This window comes from Arachis ipaensis, chromosome B8, assembly GCF_059453495.1.
Source record: "Arachis ipaensis isolate K30076 ecotype BB chromosome B8, ASM5945349v1, whole genome shotgun sequence".
Lineage (NCBI taxonomy): Eukaryota > Viridiplantae > Streptophyta > Magnoliopsida > Fabales > Fabaceae > Arachis > Arachis ipaensis.
In genome coordinates this window covers 124,678,246-124,692,151 of record NC_142443.1, presented here as the reverse complement: position 1 = coordinate 124,692,151, position 13,906 = coordinate 124,678,246, and the positions used below count along the sequence as shown (strand labels likewise).

Below are 13,906 nucleotides of genomic sequence, written 5' to 3'. Positions count from 1 at the left end.
CTCCTGTGGATGTCAAACATGAGGCGCACATGCTTGTTGCCATGGAGACAAGACAGACGAAACTGAAAAACTCTATTTTCCATCAGTGCTAGTAACCTATACCCAACCATTCCAACCTCTTTTCTCCCGCTACCATCAATGCTTCTCAATATCAGACTCTTTAGTTCGAACAAAGAACTTACTCATCGAGTGTGCAACAGAATGGGATTATCATACTCAAATATTACCTCAATGTCATTGTTTCTCATATGACAATTGAGATACACATTTACAATCACATGTCTGCTACTATTAGACATTTTTTCTTAATTTTTGGAAGAAAACGGAAGAGAAGAAGTGAAATGTTTGTAAAAAATACAAATAGTTGCAACTCCTTTTATAGTGTCTTAAGGTTTATAATTTTTTTCAAAAATACCCCTAGGAGACATTCATTGGTAATTTTGATACAAATCCAAATTAATTGAATTACTTTTTCTGCTATATCAGTTTTTTTTCCAAGATTAAAAATGATATTCGAATTCGCAATTTTTAAGTGAGTATAAAGAGATTATATACCACTTGAGTTATAGCTTGTGGCTGCTATATCAGCATTCTTAATAACATGTTAATTAACTTTCAAATCTAAATTTATTTAAATTATATATTAATTGGAGGTTTGATTGTTTTGTCTAGGTGGGTTCTCTATAGAACACTTCAATCACACTCACTACACTCATTTCTATTTTCATTGTTTAACCGTTGGAATAGAAAGCAGCATTGTTATCGCGTCTAAACTTGCATTCTTTATATATATAAAATATTTATATATTTATTATTTTTTTATGGCTCCTTGAAAATGTTAAAAAATGGAAAATCAAAATCACATGTATACACTTACAGCCCTACCAACTACAGAGTTCCAAATGCCATGTTCCTCTCCCACCGCCGCGATGCAGCGCTCCGCTTCACGTCCTCCGCCGCCACTACTGCTACCGACGCCGACATTGGGCCGCCAGGGGTTGTCTCCAGAGTTTCTTCCGTCACCGCCGGACCTAACTCTTCCTCCGCATCCCACTTGCTTCAAGCTTCTTCTTGGCCTGCTGCCATCGCCGCCGCTGCCGCTGCCGCAAATGGTGGCTCCCCCGCGCTCGACCTGAAACGCTCTTCTGAATGTAATTACCCTCTTCATGAGCTTCTTCAAGATTCTCTCTTACTTCGATTTCATTTTTTTCCCCTTTGTCCTGATGAGATGTTTCGGAGACTTCTATTTGCTTTGTGAATTGAACTTCCTTCTGTTTTTTTATTAATTAGGGTTACAAGAGTAACAATGCGATTTACAAAATTATTATTTACTTTACACACTTACCCTGTCTTGGTGGCTTGACCCTGTTATTGAGGATGATTGGAGTTTATTAATAAGGGATAGGACTAGAAAAAGGAAAGGAAAGTATTTCAAAAGTGCACATTTAATTAAAAACGGAGAAAGTAGCTTGTGAGTGATTGAAATCCCATGAAATACTGAAATCTTGCTTTAGAATATGATTGAGATGGGTTAAGGTTAGCATCTTTGTGGGGTCTGATTTGTGGGTTTTGAGTAGCGTCACAACTGATAATTAATTGATTGCTGATGAGTTGACCATATTAGCTGTCTTTGTTTGAGTTGGGGGTTAACTAGTATTTTACTGGGTACAATCTATAGTATATTGCAAATACCATGTTTTACTTGTAATTCTCAAGGTAAATGTTGGTAGTTTGCAGGTTCCTAGCAAGCTTACTAAATGTTTATGTTGAAGATGTATAGTGAATAGCAACAAGGATGCAAATAACAACATCCTACTGTCTTTGCATTGATCTTGGCAGTTAACACCAGTTTTATGTAATAATTCTTGAATGTTCCTTTGTACCATCAGAATATACTATTTAGGAAGCATAGCTTGCTTGTCAAATTTAATTGTTTGTAACTATGTCTAACTCAAGTAGCACGGGCTTAGGTGGAATGTATATAGATTTAGGAATTTCACACAATGCCAGGGCCAGTATAGCCAATGAGCCAATATATATATATATATATATATATATATATATAGAAAATGTGTGCAGTGTATGTTTGATGGCTGATTTGAGCAGCAACGACGATAATTGCTACAAAAAAATATTTGACATTTTGACCTAAAAGAGTGCATAGTTTTACTATTTCACATATAACATATTTTCTTAATATGATATGTTTGTGTAATTTGTATTGCTATTATTTTGATATATACTCTTATAAGTGTATAATTTAAAGCTTCTATACTGTTTCATTGAACAATAGGTATCTCCTTTTTCTAACACACGATATATTCTTTCTATCCCTAAATTATTTTCTTAGTCAAACTTATAAGATAACATCATATATTTGCTTTTTTTTTTATTCTATATACTTGTCTATTATCTACTATAGCACTCTACTATCCAACCATTTTGGGTATCCCAAACACAGTTGGGCAAAGCGAAGCTTGGTATTCTACAAACTCACTAGCTAAGCGCCCTAGATATGAAAGTGGAAGCAATTTGCCTATATATCCCCAGAGACCAGGAGAGAAGGATTGTGCCCACTATATGCTTACAAGAACCTGTAAATTTGGAGATAGCTGCAAATTTGACCATCCTATTTGGGTTCCTGACGGTGGAATACCAGATTGGAAAGAGGTGACTGTTTTTGTATTTATTATTATTATTATTATTATTATTATTATTATTATTATTATTATTATTATTATTATTATTATGGCTATTAAAACTATATCATTGTATACTACATTTACTATTGGTTATATTGCAAACTGACATGTATCTCACTATTCCCAGACTTATTTAACGAAAATTATAGACTTGAGCATATATGGAACAATATAGCTGCATACTATATACTAGTTTGGACAAGTATGTATTACTTTATACTGACTAACCAAAACAAGCATGTTTCTTGATGTTTATGTGTGTGTGTGTGTGTATATATATATATAAACCCCTGATTTCTATGTAAGTCAGTGCCCAACATTGTATACAGAGATATTTTGTACTAAATAAAACTAATTGTGCTAAACATTCATATGAGATTGTTGGTGATGGTATTGGAACTTCCGTAGCCAACTAGTCAGGACTTCATTGTTCTGGTCCCATTCTCTTAGAAGTTGAATCTCTGCAGAAGGTAAATTGGGATTATATGTTCTGTTTGATTTAAGTTCAAATGGAACTGATGTAATGAGGTATGTTAGCTATAGGAAACCAATTGTGGGCCTCTAGAAATGGTCCTTGATAGTTGATAGAGAACATTGGAATTGGATACTATTTCAAACTTGAAAGAGAACACAAGGAGCAAGTTTGTCAATATTGGTCATGAGCAACAAATCCAATTGGTTGCACGATGTAACCTTCTACAAACACTTTGCATGTCTTTAATGTTAATGTTGAGATTGAGGGTTTTTGGTAGGAGAGGAAGAGATAGACTGAAATTATATCAATATATTACTCTGAATAAATTGTGTAATATGTTGTGTATTACAAGAGAGGAATACTAGTCCCTATTTATGATAATAGAAAACTCTAATACTTATAAGGACATACTCAGACAATAATGATAAATATCAAAATCATCCTAAGAGATATTATATGATGTATGCTAAGGTATGATATAGATATCATAGATTATACTCCTTATTTAAAACTTTAAGAATGTACACACTGGCAGTGCCTGATGATTGGTTAGGAGAGAACGAGATGGGTAGAGGCGATATTAGGTTTGAGGCGAAAGTAACACCATGTTAATGAACCACTTTGCAAGCGCTGTTAGAGAGCTAGCCTCAACTGCACAGTCATGGCTCATTGTTACCTAGAATGGGAAAATGCCATTGCAGTCCTGGGAATAAGATTAAAGTCAAAGGAAGTAACCAAAAGCTATGTTGTAACACGATAGTCAAAATCACTTGAGTTATTATTCAGTTCATCTGATCTGATGCCAGGCCTTGCCTGCTCAATGAAAATCACATGAAACACACTTGTTTCTGGAATTGCATGTTAAAGCTGGGATTGAGCTGCAACAACAGGAATCTTGATTCTTCTGCAATTCCAACGACACAGATGTTGGAGAAATAGCAAGCCTAAGAGCCATCATACTGGAGAAACCAAAGTCTAAAACAGTGATGTTGGGCATGGTCAGATTATTTTGGTGGAAGTTCTGAGATGCTGGTGCTCGAAGTGCTGCATGGAAGGATAGATGCTGCAAACCAGCACTCATCTAGCAAAGATGATTACCACCAGTCTAATGACATCGAGTTTGTAGTGGTGTGATGTGGCACAACAATGTGGATGGGGTTGATTGTTGAAACATTGAAGATTTGTAACTTTGAGTTGAACAGTGGCAGAGAGAGAAACAAAAAACTTGACTAACATAACTGGTTTTAGTCTTGCTAATATTTTAATACAAATTGGAAAGTCAAAATACATAGTGAATAACAACAACAACAGAGCTTTATCCAACTTGTTGGAGTTAGCTATATATACCAAATGACACCATTGCACTCTACCATATATCATGTCTATAGTGAGTGTTTTGTTGTAATCTCTCTTGATAACTTCATCTTGAGTTTTCTTAGGTATTTCTTTGCCCGTAACCACTGGTCCATCTTCTATCGAATCTATTCTCTTAATGGGATTCCACCCATAAAAAATTGACGCCACTCCATCTTATTTTTTTGTGGATTTCCTTAATTACCCTTGATTTCATAAAGTTATTGCTAGTATTTACTATTTTTAGATTCAACGCTTGTGAATTTCATAACAAGTTTAATTATTTGAAAAATAATAAAAATTTAATTGAAAATATTTAGCAACTTGAATCAGTTGAACATGTGAAGTTCTTAATATTCCCAAGGGTATCGATACCCTTGAATTTTATAGGCATATGGGAGAAATCCCCTTCTTTTCTATACTAAGTTATGTGATAATTATATATTTTTGTGAACTGTTTAGTTATTTTGAGGAATATATTTCAGAAGATATTTTATCGCTTCTTACCTTGGATGCTTCATGCTTGACTGAAATTTGAAGCTTACTTCATTTCGTACTGTGATGATTTTCATCTTTATCCCTGAATCTGGCTTTCTTGACCTAAATATATCAGCCATTTCTTGCATCACCGGGACCCGTATATAACTACCTATTGAATCCAGTCATGTTATGAATAACTTTTATTCTTAATAAGTTTGCTGTGTTTGATAAGCTATTTCTTTTAAATTGTAATATATATTGGACAAAGTTCTGATTACATTCAGAGGGATGCAATGCCTAAAACAATCAAAGTGATCCTTTTTATGACAATGTGGATTTATCTTTATAGTATATTTTGTTTTAGTAGACTCTTTTGGTGTGGCACAAAATTTCTTTAATGGGATTCTCCACATGGGGAAAGACTGGATGTTCCTTTTCTGTTTTGAACTCCTGTTCTTTTATGTTATTGTTGTTTATGGCAGATATCTAATTTCCATAGTTGGTATTTTTATTTTTATTTGTATTCCTTATACTAAGCTGTCCGTAAGTTTTTATATTAGCACACAGGTGAGAAATATTGTATTTCGAATATCCATGGCCTGCCTATTTTCCATGCTAACATTACTCTGTTTCAATTGTTTATTCTTCTGGAGTAAATATGGCATTTTGTGTTTTTTGTTGTTCTTGTCTTTTTATATTTATCTCTTCCCGCACTAGCTTTCAGTTGCAAAAGTTGAAATATGATCACCTTGCAAATTTATATTTCTCCAATACAAAGTAGAATTACTAATTTTTTATGCTACACATAATTGATTAACTTCTGATTTAGATTTCAAACACTGTTTCGAGTGAAACACTTCCTGAGAGAATAGGAGAACCAGACTGTCCAGTAAGTAGAATTTGCAATTACTCTTTTTCCTCTTTTTTTTCCTTCTGATATGTTGGATACTTTCTGATTAATTGAGTTCCAATGTGTTGCAGTACTTTATTAAAACTCAGAGATGCAAGTTTGGTTCAAAGTGCAAGTTTAATCATCCAAGATCTTCTGAAAATGGTGAAATTTCTGCCTTACCTGAGAGGCCATCAGAGCCCCTCTGTGCGGTTAGTTACTTTTCTTGTATATTACATGAGATGAGCCATCATTTAAGATCTCTAGGTCACCTCTTCTTTTATATCTATGTAGTTCTATGTGAAGACTGGGAGATGTAAATTTGGTGCTACTTGTAGATTCCATCACCCGAAAGACATCCAGATTCTGACGTCTGATGAACTGAGTTATAATGCTGAACAAACACAAGAAAATTCCATAAGGGAGGGAGCAACAGGAGATACACAATCTTTCTTGTCTCCACTATTGCATAATAGCAAAGGACTTCCAGTAAGAATGGTATGAATACTCTAATAATTTTGTGTGTGTGTTTAGTCTTTGTCTAAAATGGAAGAATATACCAATTCATCCACTATCATTTTTCGTGGAGTTTTGCTTTTTGTTTGATTATTTTGTTGTTGTATGCTGCTTTGATCCATGTTGAGAAGCATTGTTCCTGTGACACCTAAGAATGATTGTAGCAGAAAGCATGATTTTCATTTTCAATTTGCCTGCATGAATTGGTTTTCTGGCTGTGTAACTCATACTTTTGCTAGGTTGGAACCTTTGTAAGCTAATTTTCTTTATTTTTATCTTTGATGTTTTATAAAGTAGTGATAGTCACATGATGCTGTTTATTATTGTCTTTATGGTTTTCAAAAGCCTGGTTTTTTACCGTAGAAATGTCTTTTGACAGGGGGAAGTTGATTGCCCATTCTACATGAAAACTGGAAGGTAAGTGTTACTTTATTGTGTATTGGTTTCAAATATAAGTATTTGATGGATTTAGAGTCCTTGAATTTACTCATTCATATGAATCAGTTGCAAGTATGGTGCTACATGCCGCTACAACCATCCTGACAGGAATGGTATGTATACAATGTTGGTTGTCATGCTTTTCAGCTTTGACAAACAATAATTTCACCTGGCTTTACTTTTTCTGCAGCAATTTATCCGCCAGTTGCTACATTTGGTTCTTCTATGGTGACATCTATGGCTGCTAATCTAAGTATTGGATCTATAAATCCTTCTGTACCTATTTATCAAGCATATGACCCAAGGTTGTCAAATCCAATGGTAATGTGGGGTTTTTGTTTCACTTATTCTCATTGACTAGTGCATATTGCAAAAAATGTAAACTGCGCATTCTTTCGGGAAATGGTTGGGAGCTAGGGATGCTGCTTGTTATTATAAAAAATCAGGACTTCAGTGAGTTATCCAAGAATACAACAATAACAACAAAGTCTTATCCTCATAGGTGGTCGGCTACATGGATCAAACGACGCCATTAAGCTCTATCATGTATCATGTCTACAAAGAGACCATTTACATGTAGATTTCGTTTGACCACCTTATGAATGGTTTTCCTATGTCTTCTTTTGACTTTCACCTCTTGTCCATCTTCTATCTCATCTACTTTCTTGATTGGATGTTTTGCTGGTCTTCTTTTCACATGTCCAAATCACTTGAGACGTGATTCTACCATCTTTTCTACAATAGGTGCTATTCCAACTCTCTCTCTTATATCTTCATTTCTTATTCTATTCAATCGTATATGACCACTCATTCATCCTAACATCTTCATCTCTGCCACACTTAACTTATGTTCGTCCTCTCCTTTGACCTAGGGATGTCAATGGGGCGGGGCGGGGGCGGGGGCGGGGGATGCTTCCCTGCTCCCCGTCCCCGCCCCCAGAATTAATCTCCATCCCCGCCCCCAGAATTAATCCCCATCCCCGCCCCGCCCCGATCCCCGCCATGGGAGGATAATTGTCCCCATCCCCATTCCCCACGTTCCCCATATTCCCCGCGGGGCCCCATTCCCCATCCCCTTATATTTAACATTCATATGAAAATTATAGTAAAAAATATAAAAAAAATAAAAAACAAACTACAAAATACTATTACAAACACACAAACATATCTTATTCAAGATTATAAGTTTAGAAATACAACATAGCAAATTATAATCCATAAAATAAAATCTTAAAATACAATTTCCATTCTAAAAAAAAGCAATAAGATATAGTCTTTAACATCAAGTATTCTTTGATGGTCAACAAACTCAGCAAGAGAAATCATAATTGCTTTAGATACATAGAAGGAGAGAAAATCAAGCAACTATTTCAAAATCAAACTCTAACTATTTCAAAATTATAAATCATATATGTCTAATTGCTTTAGATACATAAAAGAAGAGAAAATCAAAATTATACAACACAGTGAGTAGGGAAGACTGAATAATAGGGTTAGGGTTTTTTTAATTGGTAAAATTACTAAAAAAACCCACCTATGTTAGAAATAAAGTAAGGTTATTTAAGAAATTTCAAACATTCGGAGAATTATCGGGGATGGAGCGGGGATCCCCGCTCGGGTCCCCGCGCCTGTCTTGGGGTAATTTTGTTTTCCATCCCCATCCCCACGGGAAAAATTCCCCACCAACGGAGCCCCATTCGGGGCGGTCTCCGCGGGGATCCCCGCCTCCTGGGGATTTTTGACACCCCTACTTTGGCCGCCTAACACTTTGTACCATAAAGAATAGCTGGTCTGGTAGTAGTGCGATAGAATTTATCTAAAGTTTTAGAGACATTTTTTTGTCACATAAAACTAGACGTATTCCGTCATTTTGACCAATCTGCTTGGATCCTATGATTTACATTATGTTCAATCTCTCCATTATCCTGTATGATGCATCCAAGATACCTAAAACTTTTAACTTTTTGTAGGATATTTTCTCCAATCTTTACCTCTATATTAGGGTTTTCCTTTCGGTGGCCGAACTTACATTTTATATATTCTGTCTTGCTACGGCTTATGTGTAGACTATATACTTCTAGAGCTTCTTTCTATAAATCTAATTTCTTATTTAGGTCTTCGCTTGACTCTCCCATAAGGACGATATCATCGGCAAAAAGCATGCACCATGACATACACTCTTGGATATGTTCTGTGAGTACTTCCAAGACTAATGTGAAAATGTATGAATTTAAGAATGATTCTTGGTGTAATCCTATTCTAATAGGAAATTTTTCTGTCACACCACCTTGAGTCTTTACACTAGTTGTAACCCTATCATACATGTCTTTAATTGCATGAATATATGCGATCCTTATTCTCTTCCTTTTCAAAACCTTCCATAAGACCTCCCTTGGCATCCTATCGTACGCTTTTTTCCAAATCAATAAACACCATATGTAGATCCCTTTTATTACTACGATACCTCTCTATCATCCTTTTTAACAGGTATGTAACTTCAGTGATGGATCTGCCTGACATAAAATCAAATTGGTTATCTGTTATTTATGTTTCTTGTCTCAGCTTTCGTTCTATCACCCTTTCCTATAACTCCATAGTATGACTCATGAGTTTGATCCCTCTATAGTTTCTGCAACTCTGTATATCAGTGAGTTATCCAAGAATATTTAGAAAAAATAATTTGGTTGGTAATTTCGGATGCTTCTTGGTATGAAGTCTTTATAATCTTACTTTCATTGTTAAACAGGAAATTCAGACATGTCTAAAATGGCAGGAATGATTTTCACTAACTCATAGGTCTAGGGTTCAGTTCCCGTAATTGATACTTTAATTATAGGTCATCCATAACTGCAATTGTAGGATCCTTGAGGCTCCTGTAGTGTGTTATTTGTGCAATGTGCATTTTTTAGTCTGGATGAATATTTTGAATTAAATATTGCTGGAATAAATATTTTGAATATTTTTTATTGTCATGATCTTTGCTTTGTTTTTGTTATATTGCTGGATCCATTTATTGTTGTGCTTACATCCTTTATTATACATTGTCCATACCCTTACTCTTCCTTTATGCTTTGTTTGGGTATAGGAAAGAAAATAGAAGGAAAGAAAATAAGAGGAAAGAAAATGGGAGGAGAGAAAATAGAAGGAAAATTAGAGTTATTTGTATGTTGTTTGGATGAAGAGAAAATAGATGGAAAGAAAATGGAGAGAAAATTTTCTTTTGTTTGGATGGAAAGAAAAGTGAGAAGAAAGAAAATCATAATAGTATAAAATTACATTAATACCCTTATCTATATTATATGTAAATTATAATTTATTAATGATAAAAGGTAAATATGTAATTTTATTCATATTTGCCACATTTCTCTTCATTCTCATCTCATTTGTGGAGAGAAAATAATTTAGTGGACCCCACATTAATTTTTTTCTTTCCCTTCTATTTTCTCTTCTCATCCAAACAACAAAAAACTTACTTTTCCATCTATTTTCTCCTCCTATTTTCTTTCCCTTCAAATCCCTCAATCCAAACAATGTGTTAAGCATCACTGCTCAAATATTAAATTCTTAGCATCTTTTGAAAAATTGCCCATGCTCAAATGTTAACTTTCTGACATAATGTTGGTCTTCTGATACATATCATGAATATGGTTATCCTTCTCGTATGAAGACAAGTAAATTTTGGGTCTGATAAGTTGCCACAGATATTAACCTGAATAAAAGATCTAGAAATAACAGACAATGAAAGCACCCAAACTAGAACACTATAGCAGCTCTCACATGACAGTATGTCACATTCCCACACTCTCCCGCTTACAATTTACAGCTTAACAGTTATTTGCATGTAGAGGGTCCCATTTGATTGTCACACTTCCCTTGGTTTGTATCAGGGTCCTTTAGATTAATATATCATAAAGCTAATTATTATAGGATTAGACATTTACCCTCTGTTTGGTGCAAAGGGCATGATCCTTTTATAGTGATTTCCCCCTCAGATACGTTGAGACATTGGAAAACTTGCTTCACATATAATTTTATGTTTTTCAATCTTGGGTTTGATTCTGCTTTTGGTAAGAAGATTTCTCTTATGGACTCATTAAGTGCAGAGAAGAAAGGGCAAATAAGGGTATAGACATAAGGAAAGAGCATACTTGTAACCAACTCTGCTGATTTAGTCATTTAGCAATGGGAGTGAAGGATGAGGCTATATGTATGAGACAGGGTGACTTTGAAAGGTTTCAGGCAAGAATTGGATTAGGTTTTTGGGAGAATCTGAGCCTGTCTAATACTAGAAACATACCTTCCAATTTCATGCTAGCTTTGCATATCTTCTTCCTCAGATCATCCATGTTGGTTTGTCTTGATGGTGTTACCTACATTCAGTTCTTTTTATTTTATGGTGTTCATTTGTGGAAACTATTAGTTTCTTTTTGTATTTAGCCTGCACCTGTATTATTTTTATGTTAAAGAATACCTGAAAGCTAATGCATCTCATGGATATGACTTGTTTTCCAGTCTCAACTTGGAGTGGCAGAAATTATGTATCCTCAGCGTCCTGGACAGATTGAATGCGATGTAAGCGCTTACCTTAATTTTCAGTTGAATAGATATCATCTGTCAATATGTATTTTTGTGGCTTGTGTGTAACTATTAGTGCCTTGTTTGTTTAGACATGTTTAGAGATTGGAAAGCTAAGCTTCATAGAAACATCTTTTCATTTATTTTTGTTGTTGTGTAGAAGGCCTCTTATCCTCATTTTGTATTATTCTTCTCTCCATTTTAATAAAATTTTCTCATAAAAAACAAATAAAATAAAAGGTAAAAATTTTACTGCCATTTGCATGTTATTACTTGTTAAAGGTTCATGGTTACTCGGTAGAAATGTTGGAGTAACTAGATAAGAGAGAGAAAAATAATATATTGCTTGTGTGTAGATCGTTGTGTTTCACAATAGAAAAGACCAATATATATATAAAAAGGAGAGTAATAAATATATAAAGCACCTATCAACTACTCTGTTTGGATATGACTTTACTGTTTGCACGGGTTCACTTTTTTCCCAGATATTTGAGCTAAATTGCAACAAAAAGGTTTTAAACCTGGTATTTATTGATGGCAGTGGTGCAATTTACTTCTGCACCGTAGCTCTTTCTTTGATAATAGGCTTGGACAATTGATATAATCAAATACCACTGAGTGGCCACTTTTTCTTATTGAATTGAATTTAATTAATGATTGACACTGATGTAATAATTCCCAGTGCGAAAAAAAGTTTGTTCTATTTAACTTATTTTATTGATAAGAAGTTCATATTATCATAAATCATAATGCTTTTCAACATAACATGGATAGAGTACCGTAGAATACGTTAAGGAATTGAATTTGCTGTTTCTTAGCTGCATTTGATCATTTTAACATAACTTGCATGTTTTTATTCAGGCTGTAATAATGCTCGAGCCTTATACATCTAACGATTTTTGGTTTATATTTCACAATTTACCATATAGTTCTATATGAAAACTGGTGAGTGCAAATTCGGGGAAAGATGCAAGTTCCATCACCCTCTTGACCGATCAGCAACATCAAGCATTAAGCTCACTCCCGCAGGATTACCTAGGAGAGAGGTATGTTTGATAATTTTCCTGGAATACATGGTACAAATTCATCCATCATTTGCATTTTCCATTAATACCCAAGTACATGAGTTGTTTTATTTATTCTCAAAATGGTGCAAGTTATATTGTTTGCCATAGTTAGTTAAGTTTGGAGGTTGTTTCAATCAACTGGAAGTTATTTAACTTGATACCGAGTTTTGAATTGCACGTGAATAACTCCAACCAAAGCAAATGGCAGCTCCAGAGCATTTTGTCCTTGTAGAAGAATTATTTGAGTAATATACCAAACATATCCATGAAAGGTTATATCATGACAAAATTATCCATGAAAGAAAAAATTCCAAGATTACTTAAAGAATACTTTTGTACGGACAAAATTCCCATTTTACTTTTGAGTGATTTTGTCAATGACATTATTTTCATGGGTAATTTTGTTAGCAACATAATATTTTTTGAGTAACTTTGGTACTTTACTCAGCATTATCCATTTAACATGCCTCAGTAACAATGTGCATGTTGAAGTGTTTCATAAAACTGTATATTATGTTTGTACTTTCAACATATGATGTCCTCACAGGGTGTTAGCATCTGTCCGTATTACATGAAAACTGGCACTTGCAAGTTTGGTGCGACCTGTAAGTTTGACCACCCGCCACCCGGAGAAGTTATCGAGATAGCAAAATCGCAAGGAACATCCGCAACTGACGGAGGAGAAGCAGATTCATGAAAAGACTTCTGGTTCTGCTCTGCACCATCAATGAGATCTTGTATGAAGTTTCACTTTGTATTTTATGATTCTCTTTCTGCCTTTTGGGTTATCGTTTCCTAGCATGATTCAAACTGCCATGATAGAAACATGCTTTGCTTCTGTAATCAGAAAACAAACACGTTTTGCTTCATTTTGTTTAGTTTCTCCCCTCATGGTTATAATTTGGTCTCTTAATGGTCCGTTGACCTGGAAATTGCTACAAAACTTTAGCAATTATAACTAGTCTAAAAGCGCGGGTAGTCGAATGAAATTACACTTACATACATAGATAATCGTTAAAATCAAATCTAGCCTTGCAAAGAGCTTGATAAGATTTCTAAGATCTGTTTTTTCTTTCAAAAGAAGTTTTTAAAACATAATTTAACCCCATTTCATGCATCTTTGTATCATTTCGTAAATATGATATACAGACAAATAAACACGAATATTGAGCATAAAAGAACAATTTTTAATTGATATGTGTATAATATATAGGGTAATTCAAATAAATAAATGGTTTGGAGTTTAAAATTATAAAGATGTTCTAAATCAATTTTCTATACATGCTTGTTCTAAACATTTTTTTATGTAAATCGAATCAATTAATTTGATTTAGTATATTGAGTAATAAATCGAATTAATTTAATTTTATTTTACTGTTGGAGAAGTGTGTAATATGTAAATCGAATTAAT

The 13,906-nt window shown here is 34.2% G+C and overlaps 1 protein-coding gene across 4 annotated transcripts; it reads left to right on the top strand.

The window, feature by feature from the left end:
- Window positions 1–809: 809 nt before the first annotated feature.
- On the top strand, window positions 810–13,364 carry HUA1 (floral homeotic protein (HUA1)). 4 transcript variants are annotated; one of them, XM_016314979.3, is made up of 11 exons: window positions 812–1,151; window positions 2,423–2,670; window positions 5,840–5,899; window positions 5,992–6,111; window positions 6,194–6,397; window positions 6,795–6,832; window positions 6,920–6,966; window positions 7,044–7,174; window positions 11,366–11,425; window positions 12,358–12,474; window positions 13,043–13,364. In XM_016314979.3, exons 1-11 carry the CDS (start codon window positions 836–838, stop codon window positions 13,190–13,192), a joined length of 1,491 nt encoding a protein of 496 aa, XP_016170465.2. In that variant the 5' UTR covers window positions 812–835; the 3' UTR covers window positions 13,193–13,364. The 4 variants fall into 4 exon arrangements, with proteins under 4 accessions (XP_088352424.1, XP_016170465.2, XP_088352425.1 ...); XM_088496297.1 differs by having other exon boundaries at window positions 814–1,151; window positions 2,462–2,670; XM_088496298.1 differs by lacking the exon at window positions 5,840–5,899 and having other exon boundaries at window positions 810–1,151.
- The last annotated feature ends 542 nt before the right edge of the window (window positions 13,365–13,906 follow it).